This window comes from Chelonia mydas, chromosome 12 (assembly GCF_015237465.2).
Source record: "Chelonia mydas isolate rCheMyd1 chromosome 12, rCheMyd1.pri.v2, whole genome shotgun sequence".
NCBI classification, from domain to species: Eukaryota; Metazoa; Chordata; order Testudines; family Cheloniidae; genus Chelonia; species Chelonia mydas.
The window spans coordinates 3747019-3770704 of NC_051252.2; the positions used below are offsets into that span (position 1 = coordinate 3747019).

General features: G+C 55.4%; 2 protein-coding genes across 11 annotated transcripts in view; one reads left to right on the top strand and one right to left on the bottom strand.

Annotated features, from left to right (window-relative positions):
- FCSK (fucose kinase) overlaps positions 1 to 9383 on the top strand; it is a 43465-nt gene extending 34082 nt beyond the window's left edge. For 5 of the 7 annotated variants that reach the window (XM_037877816.2, XM_037877815.2, XM_043526368.1 and 2 more), the window contains 8 exons: positions 210 to 376; positions 1080 to 1307; positions 2508 to 2651; positions 3369 to 3488; positions 5086 to 5273; positions 7025 to 7124; positions 8143 to 8366; positions 8671 to 9383. In XM_037877816.2, coding sequence (XP_037733744.1) covers positions 210 to 376; positions 1080 to 1307; positions 2508 to 2651; positions 3369 to 3488; positions 5086 to 5273; positions 7025 to 7124; positions 8143 to 8366; positions 8671 to 8883 — 1384 coding nt within the window. In that variant the 3' untranslated portion in view covers positions 8884 to 9383. Of the gene's footprint in view, positions 1 to 209; positions 377 to 1079; positions 1308 to 2507; positions 2652 to 3368; positions 3489 to 5019; positions 5274 to 7024; positions 7125 to 8142; positions 8367 to 8670 lie in introns of those variants that run through there. The other 2 variants (XM_043526371.1, XM_043526372.1) reach the window with 2 other exon arrangements.
- A 1862-nt stretch (positions 9384 to 11245) lies between these two features.
- COG4 (component of oligomeric golgi complex 4) overlaps positions 11246 to 23686 on the bottom strand; it is a 32200-nt gene continuing 19759 nt past the window's right edge. For all 4 annotated transcript variants that reach the window (XM_037877653.2, XM_037877654.2, XM_037877655.2 and 1 more), the window contains exons 11-19: positions 23117 to 23283; positions 21382 to 21547; positions 19798 to 19860; positions 17279 to 17395; positions 15634 to 15726; positions 13662 to 13745; positions 13135 to 13236; positions 12478 to 12606; positions 11246 to 12154 (exon numbers count right to left, since the gene is read on the bottom strand). In XM_037877653.2, the coding sequence (XP_037733581.1) occupies positions 12020 to 12154; positions 12478 to 12606; positions 13135 to 13236; positions 13662 to 13745; positions 15634 to 15726; positions 17279 to 17395; positions 19798 to 19860; positions 21382 to 21547; positions 23117 to 23283 (1056 nt within the window). In that variant the 3' untranslated portion in view covers positions 11246 to 12019. The remainder of the gene's footprint in view (positions 12155 to 12477; positions 12607 to 13134; positions 13237 to 13661; positions 13746 to 15633; positions 15727 to 17278; positions 17396 to 19797; positions 19861 to 21381; positions 21548 to 23116; positions 23284 to 23686) is intronic.

Here is a 23686-nt window from a genome sequence, read left to right on the forward strand (position 1 = left end):
CCCAGCCACACACTAGGTGCTCGGTAACCGTGACAACCTGTGCCAGAGGCCGACACGGGCATCACTGGCTTCCTGTGGCCAGTCGAGCGTGTTTCTGCTCAGCGTGGCCAGAGCCCCTAACTGTGCCACTGACATCCCAGGAGAAAGGCCGCTCCGATGGTGCCCTCTGCCAGCTGGTGAGCGGCACCCGTCTCCCCCTGTCGTCTCAGGCCGGCGCTGCTGGTGAGGGCTGCCCGGCACTACGAGGGGGCCGAGCAGATCCTGATCCGCCAGGCTGTGATGTCGGCGTGCCGGTTCATCAGCGTCGGGCAGGAGGAGCCCCCTCCCATCGGTCACTGGGTGCTGGTGGAGTGCCCTGCCCGGATAGACGTCTCTGGTGAGCACCTCTGGGCCGGAGCACCTTTCGCAGGCCCCAGTTCAAAGGGCTTTCTCTTCTGGCCTGGGCATCACTGGGGCTCGCCCTAGACTCTGTCCCAGCGCTGGGGTGGATGAGGCAGTGCAGGGCCGGGGCCATGGGGAGCCCTGGTGCGAAGGGAGCAGCTCCCAGGAGGTGGACAGCACTGGTTGTAACAAAGCGCATGCCGCTCCGACTGCCATTCCCTTGCAGCTGAGCTCCAGCAATGCACCCCCACAGCAAGCGGCAGCTGCCACGGGAATACTCGTTGAATGCCCGGGCTGTGCTCGGTGCTTCCAGGCCACACACAGACCAGGCCGGCCCTGTCGGGAGAGGCCTTGGGGCAGTAGGTTTCCTGGGTTCATGCGCATCTGTTTAAGGCGTCTCCCGGGAGGTGTGGCTTGCGGATGCTGCCTTTAGGAGGGACTTGGAGGGGGAGATGTGACTTATTGGGCTCTGGAGGTCATGCCCTGTGTGGCAGGCAGCATGGGGAAAGCGGGTAGGGAGAAGGAATCTAAGGAGGGGTTTATAGCTTCCAAAGGAGCATTGTGATCATCTCGTACCACCTCCTGCAGGACACGGCCAGGGCACTGCCCTGTCTTAGGCTGGCAGCCTGGAGAGGACAGGAGATGAGGGCTAGTCTGTGGGCGGCTGTCCTGCATGAGGGTCCCTCTGTGCCTTGCAGGGGGCTGGAGTGACACTCCTCCAATCACTTACGAGCACGGGGGAGCCGTGGTGGATGTTGCCATCCTGGTGGATGGGCGCAGACCAATCGGGGCCCGGGCCCGGCGCATCGCCGAGCCGGAGCTCCGGCTGGTCAGTGCTAGCGGCATGCTGGAGGGCGAGGTGGTGCTGGAGCTGGTGTGCCAGGACCTGGAGGACCTGCAGGATTACTGCCAGCCTCACGCGCCAGGTAAGACCCACCCCGCTGCTCAGGATCAGGGCTCACCAGCTGCTCCGCAGCCCAGGAGCTCCTGGACCAGCAGAGAGAGGAGCTGGGGGTCACTTGCAGTGCCCATGGATGGCAGAGAGAGGGTCGCTGGTGCTTGTGAAATCTCCAGTGTCGTTCTCGGATTGGCACCTGGGGGGCACCAAGTAGTGACCTGTGCTGCATCCCTGTCACTGCACCCTCCCAGCTCCGAGACGGGCCATCCCCTCATCTGGCTCGCATGCCTGGCCCCATCCACTGCAGGTCTCAGAAGCAGTGTTTGTTCCCAGTCAGGCTGGCAGGAACGACACCACCTGGTGCCAGTGGGGTTCTGTGGGCTGGGCGGGGGGTGAATCCATACAGCGTTGAAAGCAGGAGGTGGGGTGTCCCGGGGGATCAGTAATGGGCCAGAGAGCTGTCTGGGGAGCCACTCCCCGAGCCCCGCCACTGAGCCCTCCCCAGCGGGTGGCCGTACTGCTGCCAGCAGAGGAGTTGGGGGGCTCATTCCTAGCAGACAACAGCCTGCAGTGCACAACCCACCGCCAGGGTGGCTGGCCAAGGATGGCCCAGTGAGTTTGGTGCGGGTCAGGGACTGGGCTCAGTCCCTGCTCTGCTACAGGCTTCCTGTGGGACTGGGGCAAGTCGCCTAGCCTGTCTGGGCCTCGACTCCCCCTCTCTGCAATGGGATGCCAGCCCTGCCCCGCGTCCCAGGGTGGGGAGGTGATAAGAGAGACCCAGTCGGGAGACCTACGTAGCACAGACAGCCCAGGTGCACAGGGGGTGGAGACGCTCGTCCTGTTGCTGCTTGTTCCGGACAGTGAGGCCATTGGCGCCTTTCCCCCACCAGCAGCCCCACCACGATGAGCCAGTCCCGGGGAAACCCTCAGCTCAGCGAGTTCCCCCTCCCCCTCCTGCAGGACCTGCTGTTCCGTGCTGCGGGGAGAGCAGGCCTCCGAGCCGGGACAGCTTGGGCTGCGGCTCTGCCCTCGCCCTGCTGGCCTGGGTGGGGGTCGCTGTGAGCATCTGCCTGTCAGGAGCTTGTGCTAATGGCTGACCCAACAGCCGTGACCCGGCCGGAGCACCATGTTAGTCTGCCAGCAGTGAAGGGGTTAAACCAGCAGGGGCTTGGTGGCCAGGGCATGGCTGCGCTCACCAGCCTTTCAGGGTTTTCTCTCTCCCTTCCAGGGGCCTTGCTGAAAGCGGCTTTCATCTGCACCCAGATTGTCACCCTCGCTTCCCAGAAGCCCTTGCGGACCCAGCTGCTGGAGTGCTCTGGCGGAGGGTTTGAAGTGCACAGCTGGTCCAGCCTGCCACACGGATCCGGGCTGGGTATGTTTGTGGCCCCCTTTGCACAGGGCATGGTCTGGGCAGTGAGCGTAGGTAAACGTAGACCAGGAGAGCTCTGGGGCTTGGCTTCAGCTCCCGTAGGAGGCTTCAGGAAAGACATTCTCAGCCATAAGCAGCCAGGCCCGCCCTGGTCACGTTCTCAGGCCTGGCTGGTCACTCCTAACAGAGTGAGAAACACTGAACAGCAGCATGGCTGGGGCTGGGGCTGGGGCTGGGGCTCCCCCAGCCTGGCCTGCTGGGATGCACTCCCTGGCTGGGCCCTCAGGCACTCCGAAGAAACTCGCTCTCCCACAGCACTGCAAGGTCTGCACTGAGAACAGGCTGGCTCCGGGCCTTGTGCTTAGGCACAGCACACAGGATGCACTGGGGGACGGGCCAGGGGCACAGGAGAGGCCATGGGCTCAGCCGCTGGGGAAGGATCCAAGCCTCTTTCTGTGGCTTCATTGCTTGTCTCTGCAGGCCAGTTCCCTCCGGCCGGCCAATGCAGAGCATGGGGACTGCAGGGGCCACCCAGCACAGAGAGCTGCTTAGGTCCTTCTCTGCTGCTGCTCTGGGAGATGGGGACGTAACTTAGCGATGGGCCCCCCAGCTTCCCCCTGCCCTGCCCTGAGGCGCTGGGTCATTTCATGGGCCATGGCTGAGAAGTGGTCCCCATGCACCCTCTGCCTCACCTCCCTGCCCCGTCTTTGGCTCCTCCAGGCACCAGCAGCATCCTAGCCGGGGCGGTGATGGCGGCGCTGTACCGGGCAGCCGGGAAATCCACCAACGCAGAGTCCCTCATCCACGCCGTGCTGCACCTGGAGCAGGTGCTCACCACAGGTAACAGCACAGAGGCTGGAGGGAGTGGGGGGCCTGCCATGGCCTGGCCCGGCTGCCTGAACGGACCCACTGACCAGGTTGTGTGTGGGCAAGGGTGGCATGAGCCTGTGGCAGCTGGGATATGCCATGCCAGGCTGCCTCTGTGCTGCACACCTCTGGCCCCTGTCAGACACACTGCCTCTCTGCCATTCCCACTCCCCTGCCAGGGGGCCCGTCCTCACCAGCTGGAGGTTTGAACTGTCCCATGGCCCCAGCTGCTCGGGCCCATTATTCTGTCCTATTGGTTCAGGCTTTCTTTGCAACAGGCAGCGTTAACCCTTGTGGTGCATGCTGCCTGCCACTCTGCTAGCCCCCATGGGGCTGTTTGATCAGTTCCCTGTCCCCAATCAAGCAGCCCGCCTCCCTCTCCCACCCAGCCAGCACCTCAGCACCACACTGCCAGGGCCTTCCCCAATATCCTGCCGGTTGGACTCCTAGGGGACTTCAGCACCAGCACATTCAAAATTCTGCACCCAATATTTTAAAATACTGAAAAGTTTATTTGTCAAAATAACACAATATAATCACGCCAGTTTCAATTATTCTGGTAATTTACTTCAAAATCCCTGTCAGCAAGTCTGTCGGTAACAATACAGACAACAACAAAAAAGATTCAGGAAATGGTTTTTGACAAATCGATTCCTCACTAGGCTTATTAATCCAGAACTTTGAGTAATAATTAATTTAAGCTGAAATACAAAAACGTATTTCCTGCACTGTTCAAAAGCAGTGCAAGGGCTTGTGGGAGTCAGGGGTAACAGAGGAGCTGAGGGAGAGGGGAGCCTGGGAGTGAACCTGGAGGGTTGCTGGGTGTGGGTGGGAGAAGTATGGAATAGATTTTGGGGGGAGGGATTGTTTGGGAGTTGGGGAGCTTCCCTCATGCAGACCCTGGCTGACCCGTAGCCTCTCCCATTCAGTCAGGCACATCTGCCCCTGTCCCCAAGTGTCCCTGCACCCCCATTCAGCCAGGCATATCTACACATCCCCCATGTGGCCCTGCACTCCCCCTCCATCCCCATGTAGCCCTGCACCCTCACTCAGCCAGGCATAGCTGTTCCTGTCCCCATGTGGCCCTGCACCCTCACTCCCATTCAGCCCTTGGCTCAGTGCTGCTACCCCACTAGCTCCTGTGCTGCTGCCTCAGTCTGTCCCCCTCACTAGCCCTTCTGAACTCATGTGACCCCCCTGCAGCAGCCCCATGTGCCCCGCTCTGTCCAGTCCCCCATAGCTCACATCTCCTCATCTGGTCTGTGGACAGGGCACTGTGAAGAGGGCAGCCTCTGCCCCCTCCCCCTCCATGGCTGGCTGCTCCAACCCATGAGCCTGCTGCCCTCTCTTCTGGCACCACATCAGCCCCTGGTGGGCAAAAGGTGTAATTGCAGCTTCCCTTCACCTCCCCGTCAGAATCAATTAGTCTGCAGAAGAAAAAAAAATCTCTGGGGGGCATTAATTCTGCACTTGAACAACGATGCAAAATACCCCTTGGTTGCAGGGCTGGGACTGAAACCATTAGTATCCTCACGGTTTGCTGCTGTGTAACTGGCCCTGTTGCTGGCAGGAGGGGGATGGCAGGACCAGGTTGGTGGGCTTGTGCCAGGCATCAAGATCGGGAGGTCAAAGGCCCAGCTGCCCCTGAAGGTGGAGGTGGAGCAGATCCCTGTGCTGGAGGGCTTTCCCCAGACCCTGAACAAGCACCTGCTCCTGATTTACACAGGGAAGACTCGGCTGGCCCGCAACATGCTCCAGGTAAAGCATGTGCCCCGCCATGCCTCAGGGGCGCTCCCCATCCAGTCCCCAGCAGGGCCACAGCAGGCGTGGGCAGATATAGCAGCCCCCTCCAACACCAGTTCAGCCATCCCTCGCTCTAGCTCTCCCAGTGCTCTACAGAGCAGGGTCAGTCCCCTCCCTGTTCCACAGCTGAGGGCCAGAGCTGGGAAAGGACCTGCCCTGGCCCTATGCGGCTGAGCTGAGCCTAGTACCATGCTCCCAGCCCCCTGCTTAGTTCATTGGCCCCAGCTTTATGGGGATGTTACTCTAGGACCCAGGTGCCCAGCCATGGACCCAGTCCCTGCTGCGCTACGCACTGTACGAACACAGGACAGTCAGACGGCTCTATGCCGCACAGTTGTTGTGGCTCATTGCAGGGGATTGGTCATGTCCCTCCCTTGGCTCTGTCCCCGCTGCAGAAAGGCTCCCCACTGCCGTGAAAGTGAACGCTGGCTCCCAGGAGCAGCTGTCCAGTGCTCAGTCCGCAGCTCGTGTGGGAAGGTGGCTGGTCAGACATGCCCAGTACAAGGGGATAGAGCCAAGGGCTGGGCGGGGATACTTAGTCACGCTGGCATTTTCTTTATTTGTAAGTCATAGAAATAACCTGGGCACCGCATTCCCATGCTCTGGAGACCAGCTCGCAGTGCCCGTGGGAGGGGGGTTTCCCCTAAACTGCTCCACATAGAGGTCAGGCTGCAAATCATTCTCACACAACACCACAGGATCCCGCTCAGCAATCGGGCTCCCCATGGGGCACAGAGCCCTCTGCCCCATACTCTCTGCTAGTGGGATGCAGCTCCAGCAGCAGGGGAGCTGTAGGCAGGGGATGCAGGGGAACAGCAGAATCTGGGCCCAGTGCCTTAGCCCGTGTGCCAGTCTGCAGGACTCTGCCCGGCCGGGACATCCCATGTCCACAGGACAGCCAGGTGCAAATCATCAGGAAGAGCAGCCAGGCAGAGCGCAGGGCTGCCGGACGGCAGCTCTCAACTCGAGTAGGCAGAGCGCTGGCCGACAATTGGTTACAGTGCTTGGAACGCACCTGCTGGAAGCAGAGCTCAGGGGTCACCCAGCAGGCCTAAAGTAACCAGGCGCCCTGCCCCCCCACTTGAGTCACGGCAGGGGGGCTCCATGCAGTGTAGTGGAGACGGGGCTTAACCTGAGCTCCTGTCTGGGCTGGGGGGAGGTGGTGGGGAATTAAAAGCTCTCAGAGGAGCATGGGGTTGGCCCAGTGTCCCTGGCCAAAACTGCTCTTCCCTCCGCAGTAGAGGGTGAGGCTAGCTGCCACCCTAGTCCTGGCTGCTTGCTCTAGGCTGAAGGAATCTGCGTCCGCAGAGAACATCTGAGCCTGGGGCCCCGCAGAGCCCACTGGGGCACCTCTGCCCATTTTCTGTAGTTATACCTGCTGCTCCCCCATTCGTTCCTGAGCTGGTTCAGGTGCTGGTGACAGGTCACAGCTGGATCCAGGGCCAATAGCCCAGCCTCAGGGGTTAAGTCCCAGCTCTACTTTCTGCCTTCCAGCTCGGAGGAGCCACCCTCTTGCCATCACACAACCCCCCGCCCCCCACTTAGAATCCCTGGACCAGCAAAGCTGCCGGGAGTTGCACTTACGCTCCTGCTTTCCTTCTGCACCCCCGAATGCCGGGGCAGGGGTGTCAGTAGCAGGCCAGGGCCCCTCGGACTGGGAAGCACTGGTGAAGGTGATGCAGTTCATGGCTTGCCTCCCCTTGCAGGACGTCCTCAGGAACTGGTATGCCAGGCTGCCAGCTATCGTGCAGAACGCCGACGCCCTAGTGAGCAACGCAGAGCAGTGCGCCCAGGCCTTCCGGCAAGGTAAAGCTGCTGCACGCTCATCTCTGGGGCCCAGGAGGCCGTTCCTGCACTGCCTGCAGAGGGGGTGCCGCTGCTCTTGTGGGCAAGGGCTTACATGCCAGGCTGCTCCAGCAGCAGTGCTGCGGCTAGCAGACAGGAAAGGGACCACAGCTCCTGGGCTGTATAGATCCTGTCGCTGGCCCAGGCCTAGCCGTGCTGGGACTTGTTCTAGCACCTGCCAGCTGCTGCTCTGTCAGAGCAAGGTGCAGGCCCCTGGGAGCCCAGCTCCAGCTCAAGCACGGTGGCTAGTCTGCATTGCCTGCTGGGACTTGCAGCCTGCAGGGACAAACCGGCACATCCCATTTCATGCCAATTCCGTGGAAGTCTCCTGCCAAGGTAGCCCTGCTCTGATGCCTTTAGCGCAGTTCCCACTTGTGCTTAGGAAACCAAACAACAGCTCTATCGAGGTGGGATGGGAGCCGCAATGCTGGCTAGGATGTGATCAGGGTGCCATATGGCCATGCCTTCATAGGGAGCCCAGAACCCCACAGGTGCACCCAAGAGCTGGCTGCCGGGGCATTATGCTTATGGCCTGGTTAAACTACTGTTTTGGTCAGTCGTTTCCAGCTGGTGCATGTCGACGCAGCCCCAACACCTCATCAGCTGAGCAAATTGCTTTCCCAATCTGTTCCCCCGCCCCTCTTTGTAGTAGACTGTGCAGGCCAGCGTCCCCACCCCCACCCCCCGAAAGGCTGCATAAAGGCGAGCCCTGCTCTTGCGGGGGTGCAACTGCAGCTGGGTTGGAACATTTGAAAAAATAACAGAAAAGCTGGCAGCTTGTTACTGGGGAGTCAGAGGCAGGAGCTTGTGAAACCCCCACAAATCTCATGTTGAGGTATCAGGCCAGCCAAGCGTATCATTTCTGATAGCACTCGCAGGGCAGACCCTGCCCACATCCCCTGCGAGACCAGGCGTGGGGGAACAGCTGTAGCTCTCCTGGGTATAGACCAATTCTTGGCATTCTCTTTGTCTGCTCTAGGTAACCTCCCTCTCCTTGGGGAGTGCCTGACCCGGTACTGGCAGCAGAAGAAGTGCATGGCCCCGGGCTGTGAGCCTCTGGCTGTCAGACGCATGATGGATGCTCTCCAGCCGTATGTCTATGGGCAGAGCTTGGCTGGAGCTGGAGGCGGCGGGTTCCTCTACATCTTAACCAAAGAGCCCAGCCAGAAAAACGTTATACAGCAAATTCTAGCAAAAACAGAGGTGAGCCATGCACGTTCACCCCCATCCATCTCAGGAGCCATCAGAGCAGCAGATGGTTCCGCAGCGCCTTGCATGTCCCATGCACTGCGAGAGGGGTGCAGACTACAGCAGCCTATGCCATGTGGCATGTCGGCCAGGCAGCGGGGAAGGGGTTAGAACTAAGCAAATAGCCCAGCTGCCTGGAACTTGCCCCCCAGTGTCAAGGGGTGAGAGATTCCTGGCCACCCAGTGCTACACCCACAGCTATTACCACGTAACAGCAAGGCCCCTGCTGACTCTTTACTAAAATAACCTTTTATTGTAGGGCCTGGGGAATTTCAGCATCCACACTGTTGAAGTGGACACAGCCGGCTTCTCTCTGCAGCTAGTGGGGAGCAACCCTAAAGCAAGAGGCGACACAGGGAGTGGAGGGCACAACCGGTCACGTGAAGGCCTTCAGCAGGGCCCTGGTCTTTGTGCACTGCCAGGGAACGTTCAGACAGCAGCAGACAGCAGCCAACCTCCCACCCTGGCGTGAAAAACCTGCCCTAGGATTTTCCACTCACAGGAGCTGCCGGTGAATCTGTCCTGATTTGGTTTCAATTCAGAGTGACTTCTGGCTTCAACAGCAGCAGCTGCACAGGCTGCATGATCATCTTTGCAGAGTACGTGCCTCTACCATTGGGCTGACGGAGCAGGGAAGCCCTTGGCCCCTACAGCAGCCTGGGCTCGTGCATACTACAGAACCGGACAGGTTCACCGGCAGCCAAAGCGAAGAAAGGCCTCTCTCGGTTTGACAGCAGTCCCACCCCCAGGCTGTGGTAATGCTGCAGTAGAGATAGGCTTGGCAGAATTTGATTTGTATTTTTTATCATTTTGACGGATATCAACGTTTATTTTTAAGCATTTTTTCTGTTCATCAATTAAAATGTTTATAGGGGTGGGAAATTATGGAGGGGTCATCCTAATTATTTAATGAAAGACACAGAGTCCAAAAGTTAAAGCTGTAGCCATTAAAACACAAACTGTGAACATCGTGTCAAAATCTGCAGGTAGCCTTACATCACACCTCCAAGCCTTCAAGCAGCAGTTTGTCTTACTTTGCCTAGCTCAGGGGTGGGCAAACTTTCTGGCCCGAGGGGCCACAGCAGGGAAGAGAAATTGTACGGCAGGCCCTGAATGCTCACGAAATTGGGGTTGGGGTGCGGGCTCGGCTTGGGGGTGCGGGATCCGGGGTGGGGCCAGAAATGAGGAGTTCAGGCCCTGGCTGGGGGGGAGGGAAAGGCTCTGGGGTGGGGCTGAGGATGAGGAGTTCGGGGTGTAGGAGGGTGCTCTGGGCTGGGACAGGGATCAGAGCTGGGGCAGGGGGTTGTGGTGCAGGCTCTGGGACCAAGGGGTTTGGAGGGCAGGAGGGGAGTCAGGGCTGGAGCAGGGGGTTGGGGCATGGGGGGAGGCTCAGGGGTGCAGGCTCCGGGCAGCACTTACTTCAAGCGGCTCCCAGAAACAGCGGCATGTCCCCCTCCGGCTTCTACACAGAGGCTATGCGACTCAGCACCTCCCAGCTGCCATTGGCCCCTGGGAGCTGCAGGGGTGGCATGGCGGGGGGGGGGGCAGCATGCAGAGCGGAGCCTCCTGGCTGCATCTATGCGTAGGTGCCAGAGGGGGGCCATGCCACTGCTTCTGGGAGCTAAGTGGAGGGACCCCCAACCCTGCTCCCTGGTTGCAGCAGGGCAAGTTCCAGACCTGCTCCCCAGCAGAAGCTTGAGGGCCAGATTAAAACAGCTAGTGGGCCAGATCTGGCCCACAGGCCATAGGTTGCCCACCCCTGGCCTATCTGTACATTTCAATCATTCACTGAGATTGTTTTTCATCTATTAGGATGTACAGTGAAATCAGTGTTTCAACATTTGCTGATAAAACACTAATCCTTCCAAGCCTCTGTACAGCGGAGATAGCCCCTGCAGCTGCTCGGGTCCTGTACTTGTATTTTTATATGGACTTTATGCAGAGCGCATCAGTAACTGGGTCCATGGGAATGATGACTAACCCTTGATTTGCAGGTATCTCCTGCACCGAGCCATCTCATGAGAACAGGTTAGTGTAGCCGCTTTTCCTAGAGCAAGTAGGATTAGACCACAAAGCCCGTTGAATGACTCCTGAATGGTTGAGCAGGACGGTGAACGGTCCAGCATGCTCTGAGACACGTGTGCAAAGCCCTGCAGGGGGAGCGAGCCGGAGCCAAGCCCAGCCTCCACGATCTAGTCTAGCTGTTTACAGCCGAACAGTGCCTGGGGCAGCCCAAGCCCTGCCGGTTCTGTGCATGTGGGGATCCTCTGCTACCCACCAGCAACTCTCTCACAGGCAGTGCTGGCTTCCAGGAGCAGCCAAGTCCCTGCACACTACAGAAGCTTTTAGTTTTGTGGTGTCATTGCTCCTCCCCCTCCGCCCTTTTTCTGACTACCAAGAGCTGAGAGTTTCCCGTACATGAAAGGACCCCCTGGTCGTGTGCTGTCACAACACTCTTCCCTCCCAGCGGGCTGTGCATTCCCCGCAGAGCCCTGGGCTTGAGACAGCTCAGCCCGCCCAGCTGAGGCCAAGGCTTTTCGGAGAGGCACAGCCAGTCTGCACCCAGGGAGGGCTGAGAGCATTACACAGCACAGCTGCAGGGCAGGGCGACGGGGCTAGCACAGTACTGGGCTAAGCGGTGCAAATTCAGCAGCACTTAGAATAGCTGAGTGCCAACTGCAGCTGGCAACTGTGTGCTCTCAGGGCACCTGGCGGATGGACAGGACAAGCGCACACCACACTGGAGGTAGGGAAAGAGCCTGCCGTAGGTTCCAGCCTTAGCTCCCATTGGCTGTGCACTCGCCCAGCCTGTAACACAGGTCACCGGAGAAACATTACTCCCCACTCCTCCATCTTTATTCACCACCTCACTGCACAGCGTGTAAAGAGATACAAGAGGAGCCAGAGCCCTGATTCTGGAAGGGACTCGACCATCAGCAGCCCCCGCGTGAAATTCAGACAATCCCCACTTATGCCCCACCCTGAAGAACTCGCCCATCCGGCGCTGGGAGACAGCTCCTCCTGCAGGACAGGGACTGCCCCCTGGAACTCCAGCAGCTGAAGGGATTACACCAGGATTACACCCCTGGTGGGCCAGGGCAACCATGGACTCTGAGCCAATGGTCTGTGGAGGGCTGCAGAAGGTCACTGCTGCCTGAGTCACCTCATGGGGCAGCATCTGGAACTGCAGCCACGTACGCCACAGAACCTGTCATGAGAAGGGAAGGCGAGCAGAGGAAGGCATGAGCAAGCTATAACCCTCTGTGTTAGTGTCATGGGGGAGGGCACCTCAGCGAGGAGCCCTGCTGGAATGCCGCTGCTCTCAACAGGAGAGATTGCACAGCCGCCATATCTCTGCTCCCTGAAGGGCAGTGAGCCGAACTGGGCCTTCTCGAGTCCAGGTCTCCCCTACCAGGAAAGCCGGGTGTGGGGAGCAGCACTAGAGTAGTCACAGGGCTGGTGACTGACCGAGCCAGCTGGCCGCCCCTGAGCCTATCACAGTCCTGCTACAGCAAGTGCTGGAAGCACGAGGACAGGCTTCATGGGATGCTACGTTCACACTATGAAGCGCATCCGAGGACGGCCAGGAGCTGCAGACAGCGCGCCAGCTACAGGCGCAGCCTCTTAATGTCCTCGCTGCGGAAGTCGATTCGGAGGGCCAGCACCTGACGGACCTCGGCTGGGGTGAGGCGCCAGGTCAAGGGGCCTGAGTTGGGGCCCCAATAATCCAGGATCTCTGTCACCTGGAGAAAGAAAGAGAAGGTCAAGCTGTGGGAAATGACAACACATGAATATGCCATTCTACCCCCCAGCTCCAACTACATGGAAGATCAGACACTCCAGAGCATGGGGTGGGAGTGACAGGTGGGCAGAAGCTCCAAGTTCCTGCAACTACCCCTCCCCACACCAGCAGTGAGTGCTGCAGGAACAGCAGGCATAGGGGGTGAGGGGGTGGGGGGCTGCTAAGATCGGGCTGAGCCTAGTAGACTTCTGTGGAGGCTGGCTCGGGAAGTTGCTGATGTTGATCATTCTACCACCCCCAGCACTGAGTCAGGGGAGAGCTCACCCTTTCCAGATTGAGGATGGTCGCCATCTGGGAAAGACGAGCAAACTTGTCCCGGATGGTCCACGTGGTCACGGTGGTGAGATAGGCTATCAACGATCTCAGCTCCTTATCGAACTGCAGGCCGCCAAGCTGAGGGCACCAAGCAAACCATGTTACTCTTCCACATTTCACAGGCCCATGGCTTTCCATCTTACAGATGTCATGATGGGTGAGGAGAGGGAGGAATTCCATGGAACATGGTGCTCTGGGGCTGGAAAGTAGGCAGTGGCTTATAGCCGGACACTTTAGGGGCCAATGCCTTTTTTGCTGCAAGGTCTCCCTAGCCCCACTGCCAACGGCTTCCTCTGACAGTTCACTCCAATGGGGGCTCTTCTGAGCTGGCTAAGTCTAGTCACAAACACTAGGGTCGCTGAGTGGGGAGGAAAACCTAAGCTTTAGCTTCAAAGGCTGGAATTGCAGGGTAGCAGGAGCCTTGACGCAACAGCACAGCAAGAAGCTCAGTGCCACGGCCAGCAGGGCAACAGCTGTATGGGGCATTCTAGCCCAGCCTCACCACCCCTCTTAGAGTAGGAGAGGGTTGAAGGCAGGACTCTCCTGGTTCTGCCAGGAGTCCGGCGGCTGCTGCTCAAGGAAGGGAGGACCCAGCTGTTTGCTTACCCTGCTGAAGGTAGATTTGAGAACCACCTTCTCCAGCTCAATGGCAATGAGACTGGTGGTCAGGCTGCTGAGGCTGTCATAGATCACGGGCGAGAGCCCAGCCTGGGGACAGAAAACCACGTCATTGTCCTGGCAGTGCAGCCACTGGGAAGAAGTCAACAGAAACCAGCGCCAGTGAAAGAGCCTCCAGGGAGGCCTGGTGTCAGTGAGAACAGCCACCTTTATGATGCTAGTGGCCATGCTTAAAGAGCAGAGCCAAACAAAACCAGAATGGCTCAGCAGTCAGGCCTGGGGCACCGGGACTTGGGAACACCCACAGATGTGAGGATCACTGACCTCTCCGGGAGGGCTCAGCGCTGGAGAATCAAAGCAAAGGGGGTGACTTTGGGTTGTTTTAAACAGCATGAGCAATCAGGGGAGGACTATGTCCATCACTCGCCAGAGCAGGGAGTTTGAGTCAGGCAATGCTGCTGTGCACGACTGACCCAAAGCCTCACATTAAGTTACTGGTGCTCAGGAGAACTTACCTTGAACTCTGCCATTTGCTGTTCCAGGTTGATGATGAACTGTTGGACCCAGGGGTCGTTGGCTTCATAATCATTGAACTCTTCCTAGCATTGGAGCAGAATGCAGGGGTAATTACTTATCCCCGACACCCCTTGGCTTGTGAAGAGCTGCACTCTGTCAGGACTGGGAGAACCTACTGGAGCTACAGCAGTCCTAATAGGCCTTACATCCCTGCTGCACTGCAGCAAGTCCTCCACAGTTTCTCTACTTAGCTTTATCTGGCCTGAAAGATTTAGCAGACCCCAGGATGCCCAAGAGTTATTTGCACTAAAGAGTCTTTTCGTGCTCATCTGTGTCCCCGCTTGGGAGAGGCCAGGAGAAAGGACAAGGTCATGCCTGACCTGGGCCCAGCACTTTCCAATGGCTAGGTTGATAGCATACCTACTAACATATATAGTTGTGCATGCTCAAGATGATCTAAAGCTCTGCTTCAGGGGATAAACGGATTGCCAGGGACTTAGGAAGGATTCCCCCCTCCCTCGGCATAGAATCACAGAATTGTAGGACTGAAACGCACTTCGAGAGGTCATCTAGCTCTGCACTCACGGCAGGACTAACTATTATCTAGACCATCCGACAGGTGGTTTGTCCAACGTGCTCTTAAAAACTTCCAATGATGAAGATTCCACAACCTCCCTAGACAATTTATTCCAGTGCAGAACCACCCTGACAATTAGGAAGTTTTTCCTAACGTCCAACCTAAACTGTCCTTGCTGCAATTTAATTCCATTGCGTCTTGTCCTGTCCTCAAAGGTTAAACAATTTTTCTCCCTCCTCCTTGAAAAACCTTATGTACTTGAAAACTGTTATGTTCCCTCCTCTCTGTCTTCTCTTCTCCAGACTAAACAAACCCAATTCTTTCAATCTTTCCCCATAGGTCATGTTTTCTAGACCTTTAATGATTTTTGTTGCTCTTCTCTGGACTTTCTCTAATTTGTCCACATCTTTCATGAAATGTGGTGCCCAGAACTGGACACAATACTCCAGTTGAGGCTTAATCGGCATGGAGTAGACCGGAAGAATTACTTCTCATATCTTGCTTACAACACTCCTGCTAATACCCAGAAGGATGTTCGCTTTTTTTTGCAACAGTGTTACACTGTTGACTCATATTTAGGTTGTGATCCACTATGACCCCCAGATCCCTTTCCGCAGTACTCCTTCCTAGGCAGTCATTTCCCATTTTGTATGTGTGCATCTGATGGTTCCTTCCTAAGTGGAGGACTTTGCATTTGTCCTTATTGAATTTCATCCTGTTTACTTCAGACCATTTCTCTAGTTTGTCCAGATGATCTTGAATTTTAATCCTGTCCTCCAAAGCACTTGCAACCCCTCCCAGCTTGGTATCATCCACAAACTTTATAAGTGTGCTCTCTATGCCACGTACTCCAGTGCACAACTTGACCAGGTGTGTTACCAGCAATGCATTTCTGCCTTGCTCTGAAGTATCAGATACAAGGCAAGGATGCAGGACTACCTGGACCAATGGTCTAATCCAGTACGGCTACTTAAAGCAACAACCCACAGAGTTAGCCCCTCAGTCACCAGCGTAGAGCATCCTAAGGGACAGTCCAGGGGTGGGGAGCAGATATTCCTTCATGCCAAAACTTGTCCCTGTCCCACACAAACCGGCTAGCATAGTGCTTTTCAGAACTGTGTGTCACTGGCATGAGAAGCCTTGAGTTGTGACACTGGGATAGGAAAGGTCCCTGACAGTACAGCATTCTGTACCCCTCACCATGTTTTCCAGGTTTCAGTCCCACGGGTTGTCCTTGGACGGCCAAGGAGTTCACTGCCTGGCCATGCTGAGGTAACAGCAGGGAAGATCTTTGGGACGTGAGCCAGGCCTGTCCCTCTGACCCCTCCCCACCGTTACAGGTGCAGAGCCCTATGGAGCTGGACGCTTCGGGAGCAGAGAAAGGTGAGGCTTACCTCCTCGATATTATGGGAGACCGAAAGGAAGAGGTTGATCCAGGGTTTCACCTGTGGTTTGACAGCTGTGCTGTTCAGCTCACTGAGTCCTTCCTGGGGAGGAGAGGAAGAGGACCTGGCAAATGACTGAACACACCTTGATTCCAACGAACGTGCACCATTCAGCCATGGCTATGAAACTGCTCCTCTCACACTACCTGGAGTCTGCCCTGTTAGCCAGGGGAGTATGACCTCCAGAGGGGGCAAACGAAACCTGGAGAGAGACTTGTGCAGGGTCAGACAGCAAGTCGCGATGGGAATGGAACCCACGAGCCTGGATGCCAAGCGCCATGCTCAGGAGCCCCAGGGTGGGAAGGGGAAGGCCACTGACTGACATGGCCTTCTGCTTGCTCAGGGCCAGATATGGCAAGAAGGCAGCCATGGCCAGGTTCCAAAGGCCCCCCTCTCCCCCAGCATAGCTTTGTTCAACAGGAAAAGCTTAGAGAAGAGCTAGCTGTGGTAGCAGTGACTCTGCTTTCCCGGGAAGCAGCAGTTCCATGTCGCACACACCCCTCCCCACACGCACCAGCTTGTGAGTGGTGGCTGTTGGGGGCCTAGGTAAGTCCTAGGTAGCTGCAAGGCTAGAGTGCTTGTGAAGGGTCTCCAGTGCCAAGCAGACTAGCTGCCGGGCTCAGCGGGACATGAGGGGTCACCCTGCGAGAAGCTTCTCACCAGGCAGTTGGTGGAAGTTTTTAATTACAACTGGCATCTCGGAGTCTGCTGGCAGCTGCCCTTTCCCACTGAAAGGGGATATCTGTGACTCAGGCAGGATGGGAGCTCAGTTGCTTCCCATCCAGCTTTAACAAGGTTCCTACGTGGTTTCAGCATTAGCCATGGGCCTGGGACCCGCCTGCAGGAGAGGCTCCAAGCAAGCCGGGGACGGTGCATGGCAAAGCAAGAGAAAATGGTTTTGCTCTCCCCGCTCCGCTCACAAGGCGAAAGATGGCCTCAGGGTTTGCTCAAACCAAGTTCTCTGCTGCTTGGCTTCCATACACCAAACATTAGGCCTTCCTCTCCCTCTCTTTGGCAAGCTCGCTGGAAGACTTGATCAGGGATGTCATGAGATTGTAGCCTTAGCAGCAGCTACCCACTGAGAGATGGGGAAGCTGGATATTTCAATAGGGGAAGAGAGATGCTGGTTCTTGGATTACATCTGTGGGATGGCCGGAGCATCTCAGATGACATCCTTAGACAGACCCTCTGGAGGTCTTGCCAAGATTCCCCTCAAAGAGGGAGAAGGGAAGATCTGAGAACTCATGGTTCTAATTTAAAAATACTGCCCCTTTACCTGGCGAGACCACCTTTGCTCAGCACAAAGCAGCAAGGGGAACCACATTCCTTCTGCTCCGCAGCTTGCCTTTAATGCTTATCCCTCCCCAGCCAGGAGGCATCACTGTTACTCAGCACACGATCAGTGTTTACTCCCCCTCCACTAAAGCTGGACCCCTCTGCACCATCTTACACCATATGGGCTGGACTCAGATCCAAAGTTAGCACAGGCCCTGGGCTGATGATCTCCCATTTGTGAGCGCATCTCAGAGCCAGCCGAGTGGCAAAGCCAGGCTGCCTCAGCCGGAGCGCACCACCCACACGGCAAGGAGCTCACCTGCAGCAGATCTCGGAACTTGTTAGACACCGCAGCCATGTCAGCGAGGCAGCTGTCGATCTTGGCTTCGGCTTGTTCTCCCCCAAAGCCTTGGCTAAGCAGCTTGGCACAGTCGCTCTGTGGGAAAGACACCCCCATATGCAGACTTGGTGGAAAATGGGAAAGAGGAGGACAACAGGTGTCCCAAGAAAACCATTGAGAAAGATGCTACTGTCGTGGAAAGAGACCACAGTGGAGCAGGAAACGTGGCACTAGACGGAGGTGGAACCACCTGGTTGCCTCATGTGTCACAAGGCGAAAGAGCATCTAACCCAAGACACATAGAAATTATCTCCATGTTACAGATGGAGAAACAAGGGGTGGAGGGTTCTTTTAGCATTTTCACAAGGTCGAACCAAGCGCTGACAAGCTAGCCCTTGGCCTGGCCAGAGGAGAGATTTCAGTCCATTCAACCACGTTTTCAGAAAAGGACAAGTCCCAACATGAATGTCTCTTTTACTGGGACGAACATCAACAGCCCAACCCTACCAGAAATGGGGTGAGCGCTAATATTCATTTATTTTGCAGTTTCACCCTGGAACCCATCATGGAGCAGCACCTCAGTGTGCTAGGAGCTGTACGACGTAACAGACCGTCCCTGCCCCAAATGCCGTACCAGATGGAGAAAGTCTATCTTCGATCTTCCCCAGCTGCACCCGATCTGCAGCTCCAGCCTGTGGATTTGGGCAGGCACAAGTCTGCATGTGCTTTGTTTGCACTGGCAAATTCGGTTACTCAATTGTGTCTGCAGATCAGGTTCTTCAGTAACTAGACCACCTTCTTTCCCTTCCCCCCACCCCAGCTTCTACTTCCCCACTCTACGCCCTCAGTCACTGCCCTTCTCCACTACTTCCCTCCCCAACTGCAACCCCACACTCACCCCAATAATAAAAATACAGGACAGTATTAACACCGACTGAAGAGAAGCCCTCGCTAATCTAAGAGCCACTAAGATACCTGCTCAACCCTAACCAGCCACAAGTTTTTCGTAACTTGTCCCCCCACCCAGAGTCTTTCTTGCATCGGCTGGTTGGATCACATCTATTGAGCTATAAGCTCTGCAAGGCCTGGGCTAGGTCTTTTCCATGCTTTGGACAGCAGTCACTCTGTTTTGACGCTAGGTATCGATTTAGCAGCTGAGCTGCATCCCCTTTAAAAAAAAAAAGTCTCAGGTTCTCATGGCTGGTGGTTTTTTTTGAGAGAGTCCCTGTGTGTATCATCAGTATTTTCTTCTGGTTCGTCCACAGGGCTACCACATCAGGACAAAATGAGTTGGGAAATACAAGTCATTATTAAAAATAATCAGGTAAATTGAACAGAGTTCAAAGGTGAGCAGCAGAAACGGTACTGGAGATTTGGGGTTTGTCTACATGTACAGAGCTACAGTGGAAGACACAGGGAAGCTTCTCCCATTGGTGTAGTTCAGGGGTTCTCAAACTGCAGGTCGGGACCCCAGAGTGGGTCGCGACCCCATTTTAACGGGGTTGCCAAGGTTGGCTTATACTTGCTGGGGCCCGGTGCTAAAGCCAAAGCCCGAGCCCCACTGCCTGGGACCAAAGCCCAAGCCCTGGGCAGCGGGGCTCAGGTTACAGGCCCCCTGCTTGGGGATGACGCCTTTGAGCTTCGGCTTTGCCCCCTCTTCCCTGCAAGGGGTGGTGGGGCTCAGGTTTTGGTCCCCTGCCCAGGATAGCGGGGCTCGGGCAGGCTCAGGCTTCGGTCCCCCCTCCTCAGGTTGTGTAGTAATTTTTGTTGTCAGAAGGGGGTCGCGGTGCAATTAAGTTTGAGAACCCCAGTGTAGTTAATCCATCTCCCCAAGAGACGGTAGCTATGTCAATGGGAGAAACCCTCCCGTCGACACAGCACTGTCTACACGAGAGGTTACATTGATATAATTATGTCACTCAGGAGTGTGGAATTTTCACATCCCTGAGCGACACAGCTGTACCGATCTAGGTCTGTAGTGTAGACCTGGCCTTGGAAAATGAGAGTGATAAAGAAAGGTTAAAACCAGAACACAGTCAGTCAAGAGGAAAGAGGTTCAGACATAGATGCTGTATGCGAATGAGCAAATTCTCATTAGATACAGATCGAACATGTAGTAAAGGCCCCACAACAGGAAGATTTAGGTATAAAACGAAAACAGGAAACAAATTGCTGTCCCTGTAAACAATGAAGGCTTCAGCCTCACAGAAAATTTGGAAATTCATTAGGGATAACGACATCTATTCTGCCAGGAGGTAGGTGGATAGACTCAAGGAATTCATAGTGGTCCCATCCAGCCCAATTTTTCTACCAAGCTATTTGAACTAGCAGGACAGGTCACCCGAGGTTAAATAAGATCGCTAAAAGTTAATTTAGGCCAAGACCACAGGAGGCTAGGAGCGCTCATTCCACAACAGAGGCCCTTAAAATTTACCCAGCTGGACCGGAGTTGATTGTAAGGCTGGTTATAGGAAGCCAATAAAGATGCCAGACATTACCTCCAAAGTAGTCTTCAGGGTCATTATGTTTTCGCTGCAGACCTCCACATTGTTTAAGGTCACCTGGAACAAAGAGGAAGGAGCATAATGGAACTGCACAGTAAGTCACCTGCAAATAGGTAAGTGTAGAAGACATGATATGTTTCCAGTGATGGCTGATCTACCCTCCCCCCACTACTGTTTTATATATAAAAGTGTTTGAGTGACAGCTCTCTGCCTCATTCCTGCAGGAAGTCCCACCCTTGTGTTTTGCACCGCTTTCGTGGCAGCATCACAGAGAACACTCTGGGTTGCGAACGCCCAGAGCCAGCTGCTTACACACAAGTACGTAGCAGATGACAAGTAAAAGTCCAGGAAAACGGTGACGAAAAGCGAGTCTTTGATGGGCAGGCAGGAGAGCGCAGAAATTCTTCTGCCCTGTGATAATCCTCGTTAAAGCTTCAGCAGTGGTAACACTTTGCTCTTCACCTGTTGAAATAAATGTCAGTGCGATGCTGAGATTTCCTGGAGACAGGAAAACGAGCCGGGCTGACAGGTGAATGAGGGACTCCAGCAGGAGTGCTGACATTTTAAGTACTTTCCTTCAGGAAATCCAGAGCCCTGTCACCGAGCATGTAACGAAATAAAGCCATCGGCCCTGCACCCTCCTTTCACTCATGCCTTTGTTGTTATCTATCCTCCAAGCACGATGAAATTTGCTAAAAGGAACCACCTGCATAACCTCCTTATTGCTATGCATTCACAGTGCTGCCGTGGGCAGACAGGGCATGCAGGTCTGTGCCAGCCATCACCACAGCTGCCAGTCAAAGGACTTCACTTGAGGTCTGCTTGGCATCAAGGGTGTCCCATCAGTGGGAAACCCTTTCAGTGCTGGAAACCAGTCAAACAGTGCAGTCTCCCATATGCATGTGTAGGGCATGGGTGTCCTGAGATCTATACAGTGCTCCTCCAGATGGAGGAAAGCAGCAGAGAGGTGACAGAGGAGGTACTCCCGAGGGCTCACATTTCTTGCTCTGTAAAGTTGACTTCCAGGCTCTGAACCCTGAAACACGGCCGGCTGTAGCACCATAGTGAAGAGAAGACAACGGAATGGCTCTCACACTCCAAGTGCAGTGGGTGCCTGTGATGAAAACCCCTCTGTTGTATCAGCAGAGCTCATTCATCCTATGCAATCCTTCTGTGCAAGAGTTCCCCTCTGGGGAGAAGTGGCACGCTCCCAATGCCTCTTTGCAGGGCATCGGTGCTAATCTCAGTGCAGAGCAGATCCACTTTCCCAGCCAAGGGGAACACACAGTCATGACAGCTTGTGGGATGACTGAAGGATCTTGCCTGGCTAAGTATCCAGGGAGGAATGGTTTGGGAGACCTACTCACAGGAGATGCAGCATCAACCTTCTACCAGGAGTCAGAGATCACCCTGCCCCATCCTGGCTCTCAGGCCATGGTGATATAACTCAAGCCCATGAGACAAACTTTCTGGTTCCTGGGACACTAGATATCCAAGCATCTCCCTTTCCTCACGTTCTCCAGGCCCTCTATCCTTGCCGCCTGCCCTCCCCTCCATCCAAGCCTGCACAAAACCCACCAGAAAGGACTGCTTGGCCTCATCAGTGCTTTCAATGCCTTTGGTGTCAAACTTGCCCTGCTGCAAGCTGCTGTGCATGATGTTCACCGCGCTGGTCACCCCCCTCTGGATGTCTTGGAATGTGGTGGCCGGGAAGCCCAGCTTCAGCTTGGTGCACAGAACCTCCCTGGGGACAGACAGAGCACACTGTGCCTTAGTACCGAACAGAGCAAGCCAATCAGGCGGACAGAGAAGCATCAGGTCAGGCCCAGTTGCACAAGCCCAGCCCTCTGGCCACGACTCACCCTGGGAAGAACATATGAGAATTAAGATGGCCCACTTCTGCTGGGAGATGGTATAGTCCACTCCTTGAGCACGCTTTGGTTCGCTATAAAATGCACTCAACAGACCAATATCAGGACAGGGTAACTGCTAGAAGTCAAGGATACTTTAGTCCCGGAAAAAAGGTTCCATACGCTACCAACGTCTGGGAAGCCGACTCGTGCAGCCTGTTGAATTCACCTTACACAGGAGGCTGCTTCCAAAATCACCCAGTGCAGCTAGGAGTACTTCTAGGATGATTTTACAAGTTACAAAACTCTTCGTGTGACTAAAACCCAGCCCACCAGTTCATCCCAGTTCCTTAACTTGTAATTCTGGTCCTCCCTTAGCTCTGTTGTGGATACTAGCATTCCAGCTACTGGTTCATGAAGGTACCTCCCTAGCTTGTACTGGGCAGAACATTAATGTATTTTGCCTTTGACAACTTTCTTGTTTTCTAAAGCCAAAGCTGACTTCAGCTTTGCAAAGCATTGTGGGATACATAGCACCAGTGAACAGGATTACGGAACACAGACCAAGTCAGGCCATGTAACCACAAGAAAGATATACAACGTTATATTGATATTGTGTGCTTAATGCTTATTACCATTCCTGGTGTGAATAAAGTGATAGACACAGATATATAATAATTAGCCTAGCAAATATTGGTCAGCAGTTCCCTTCTGCTCAAGTCAGGAGCCAGGATCTAGGCATGGCAAACAGAACCCTGCCAAACCGCTCTGCTCCTCACAATGTCCATTGCCCAGCATCCAGGGATCCTGCCAGAATGCTTCCTTCCCGAGCTCTCACCCAAATGGGCTGGTTGCAACAGCTTGTTGAGATCAGTCACTTCTGTATTCCCTCTGGCTACTGCCATCTCGGGATGCAAAACAGACACAGGTTGATTTCTGTACCCACATGCCCCCTGTTCAAAAGCATCAAGCAGCCACTCAAGTTGCTGCATTAAAGTGGCCCCAGGGAACCTCACCTGCCATGTGGAGCTCTAAGGTGAATGCCCGCAAGTGGCCCAGCACAGACTGTACAATCGCGCAGGTAAAACACGTATAAGTACTACACGGATTTCCTCCCAGCCCTTTTGATGACTTTTTGTCTTTGAGGCTCTTGCATCCATTCGCCCCACCAAGGCCACCAAGGGCCTGTTTTCACATGGCATGTCGCAGAGAAGAGACACGCTTGAGGTTAGAAGCATGGGAACCCAGAGGCTCTACATGCAGGAAACACCATCCTATAGCAAACACTGTGTTTGCTAAGTACGCAACAAAACCAGATCCGAATAAGGGGGGAAATCAGTTATGGCCTTTTCTGATAAATAGTGTATATTTTCTCTCACCCCTGCATCCTTCCGCGTGCCCTCTGGGGGACTCGGAGACAGCACTCAGCCCCAGGGACGCCTGCAGGCAGCCTGCCCCATTACCTGAAGTCAGACTCCAGTTCGGTGGTGGAGTGATTGATCATGGCACAGAGACAATCTATGCTGGAGCTGGACAGGGCGCGCCCGATGCACTTCTTCACTATGTAGAAGACGTCATCCACCATGCTGGAGGTCAGCTGACCCTTCTCACACATGTCCATAGCAACAGCCTGAAGGGAAAGAAAACTCACAGCAGTGAGTGCAGCAGGTAAGGGACCAACAAGTCCGGAAGTGACTGAGATAGGTTCGCTGAGTGGCTCAGGTTCACCTTTGGCTGCATGGCTCAAAGAAATATCCAGCCCCAAGCACAGGTCCCCCTTCCTGCAGGCTGCCCACCCACCTTCCTGGGGCAACTAGCCCTCCCAGCCCCACTCGAACCAGGTTATTTCTCAGAGCAGCACATCTCCAAGCCTAAGCAGCACTGAGCGTCTACGGGTACAGCCCCATTTGTTAGTTCTCAATGTCCAATGGTGGAACGGGGAAGATCACCAGGATGCCCCTTCTTCCACCCTCACCCCTATGTGCTCCGAGAGCTCCACTCCTTTGCAGTGCTCACTGCCCTGGCAGCACACT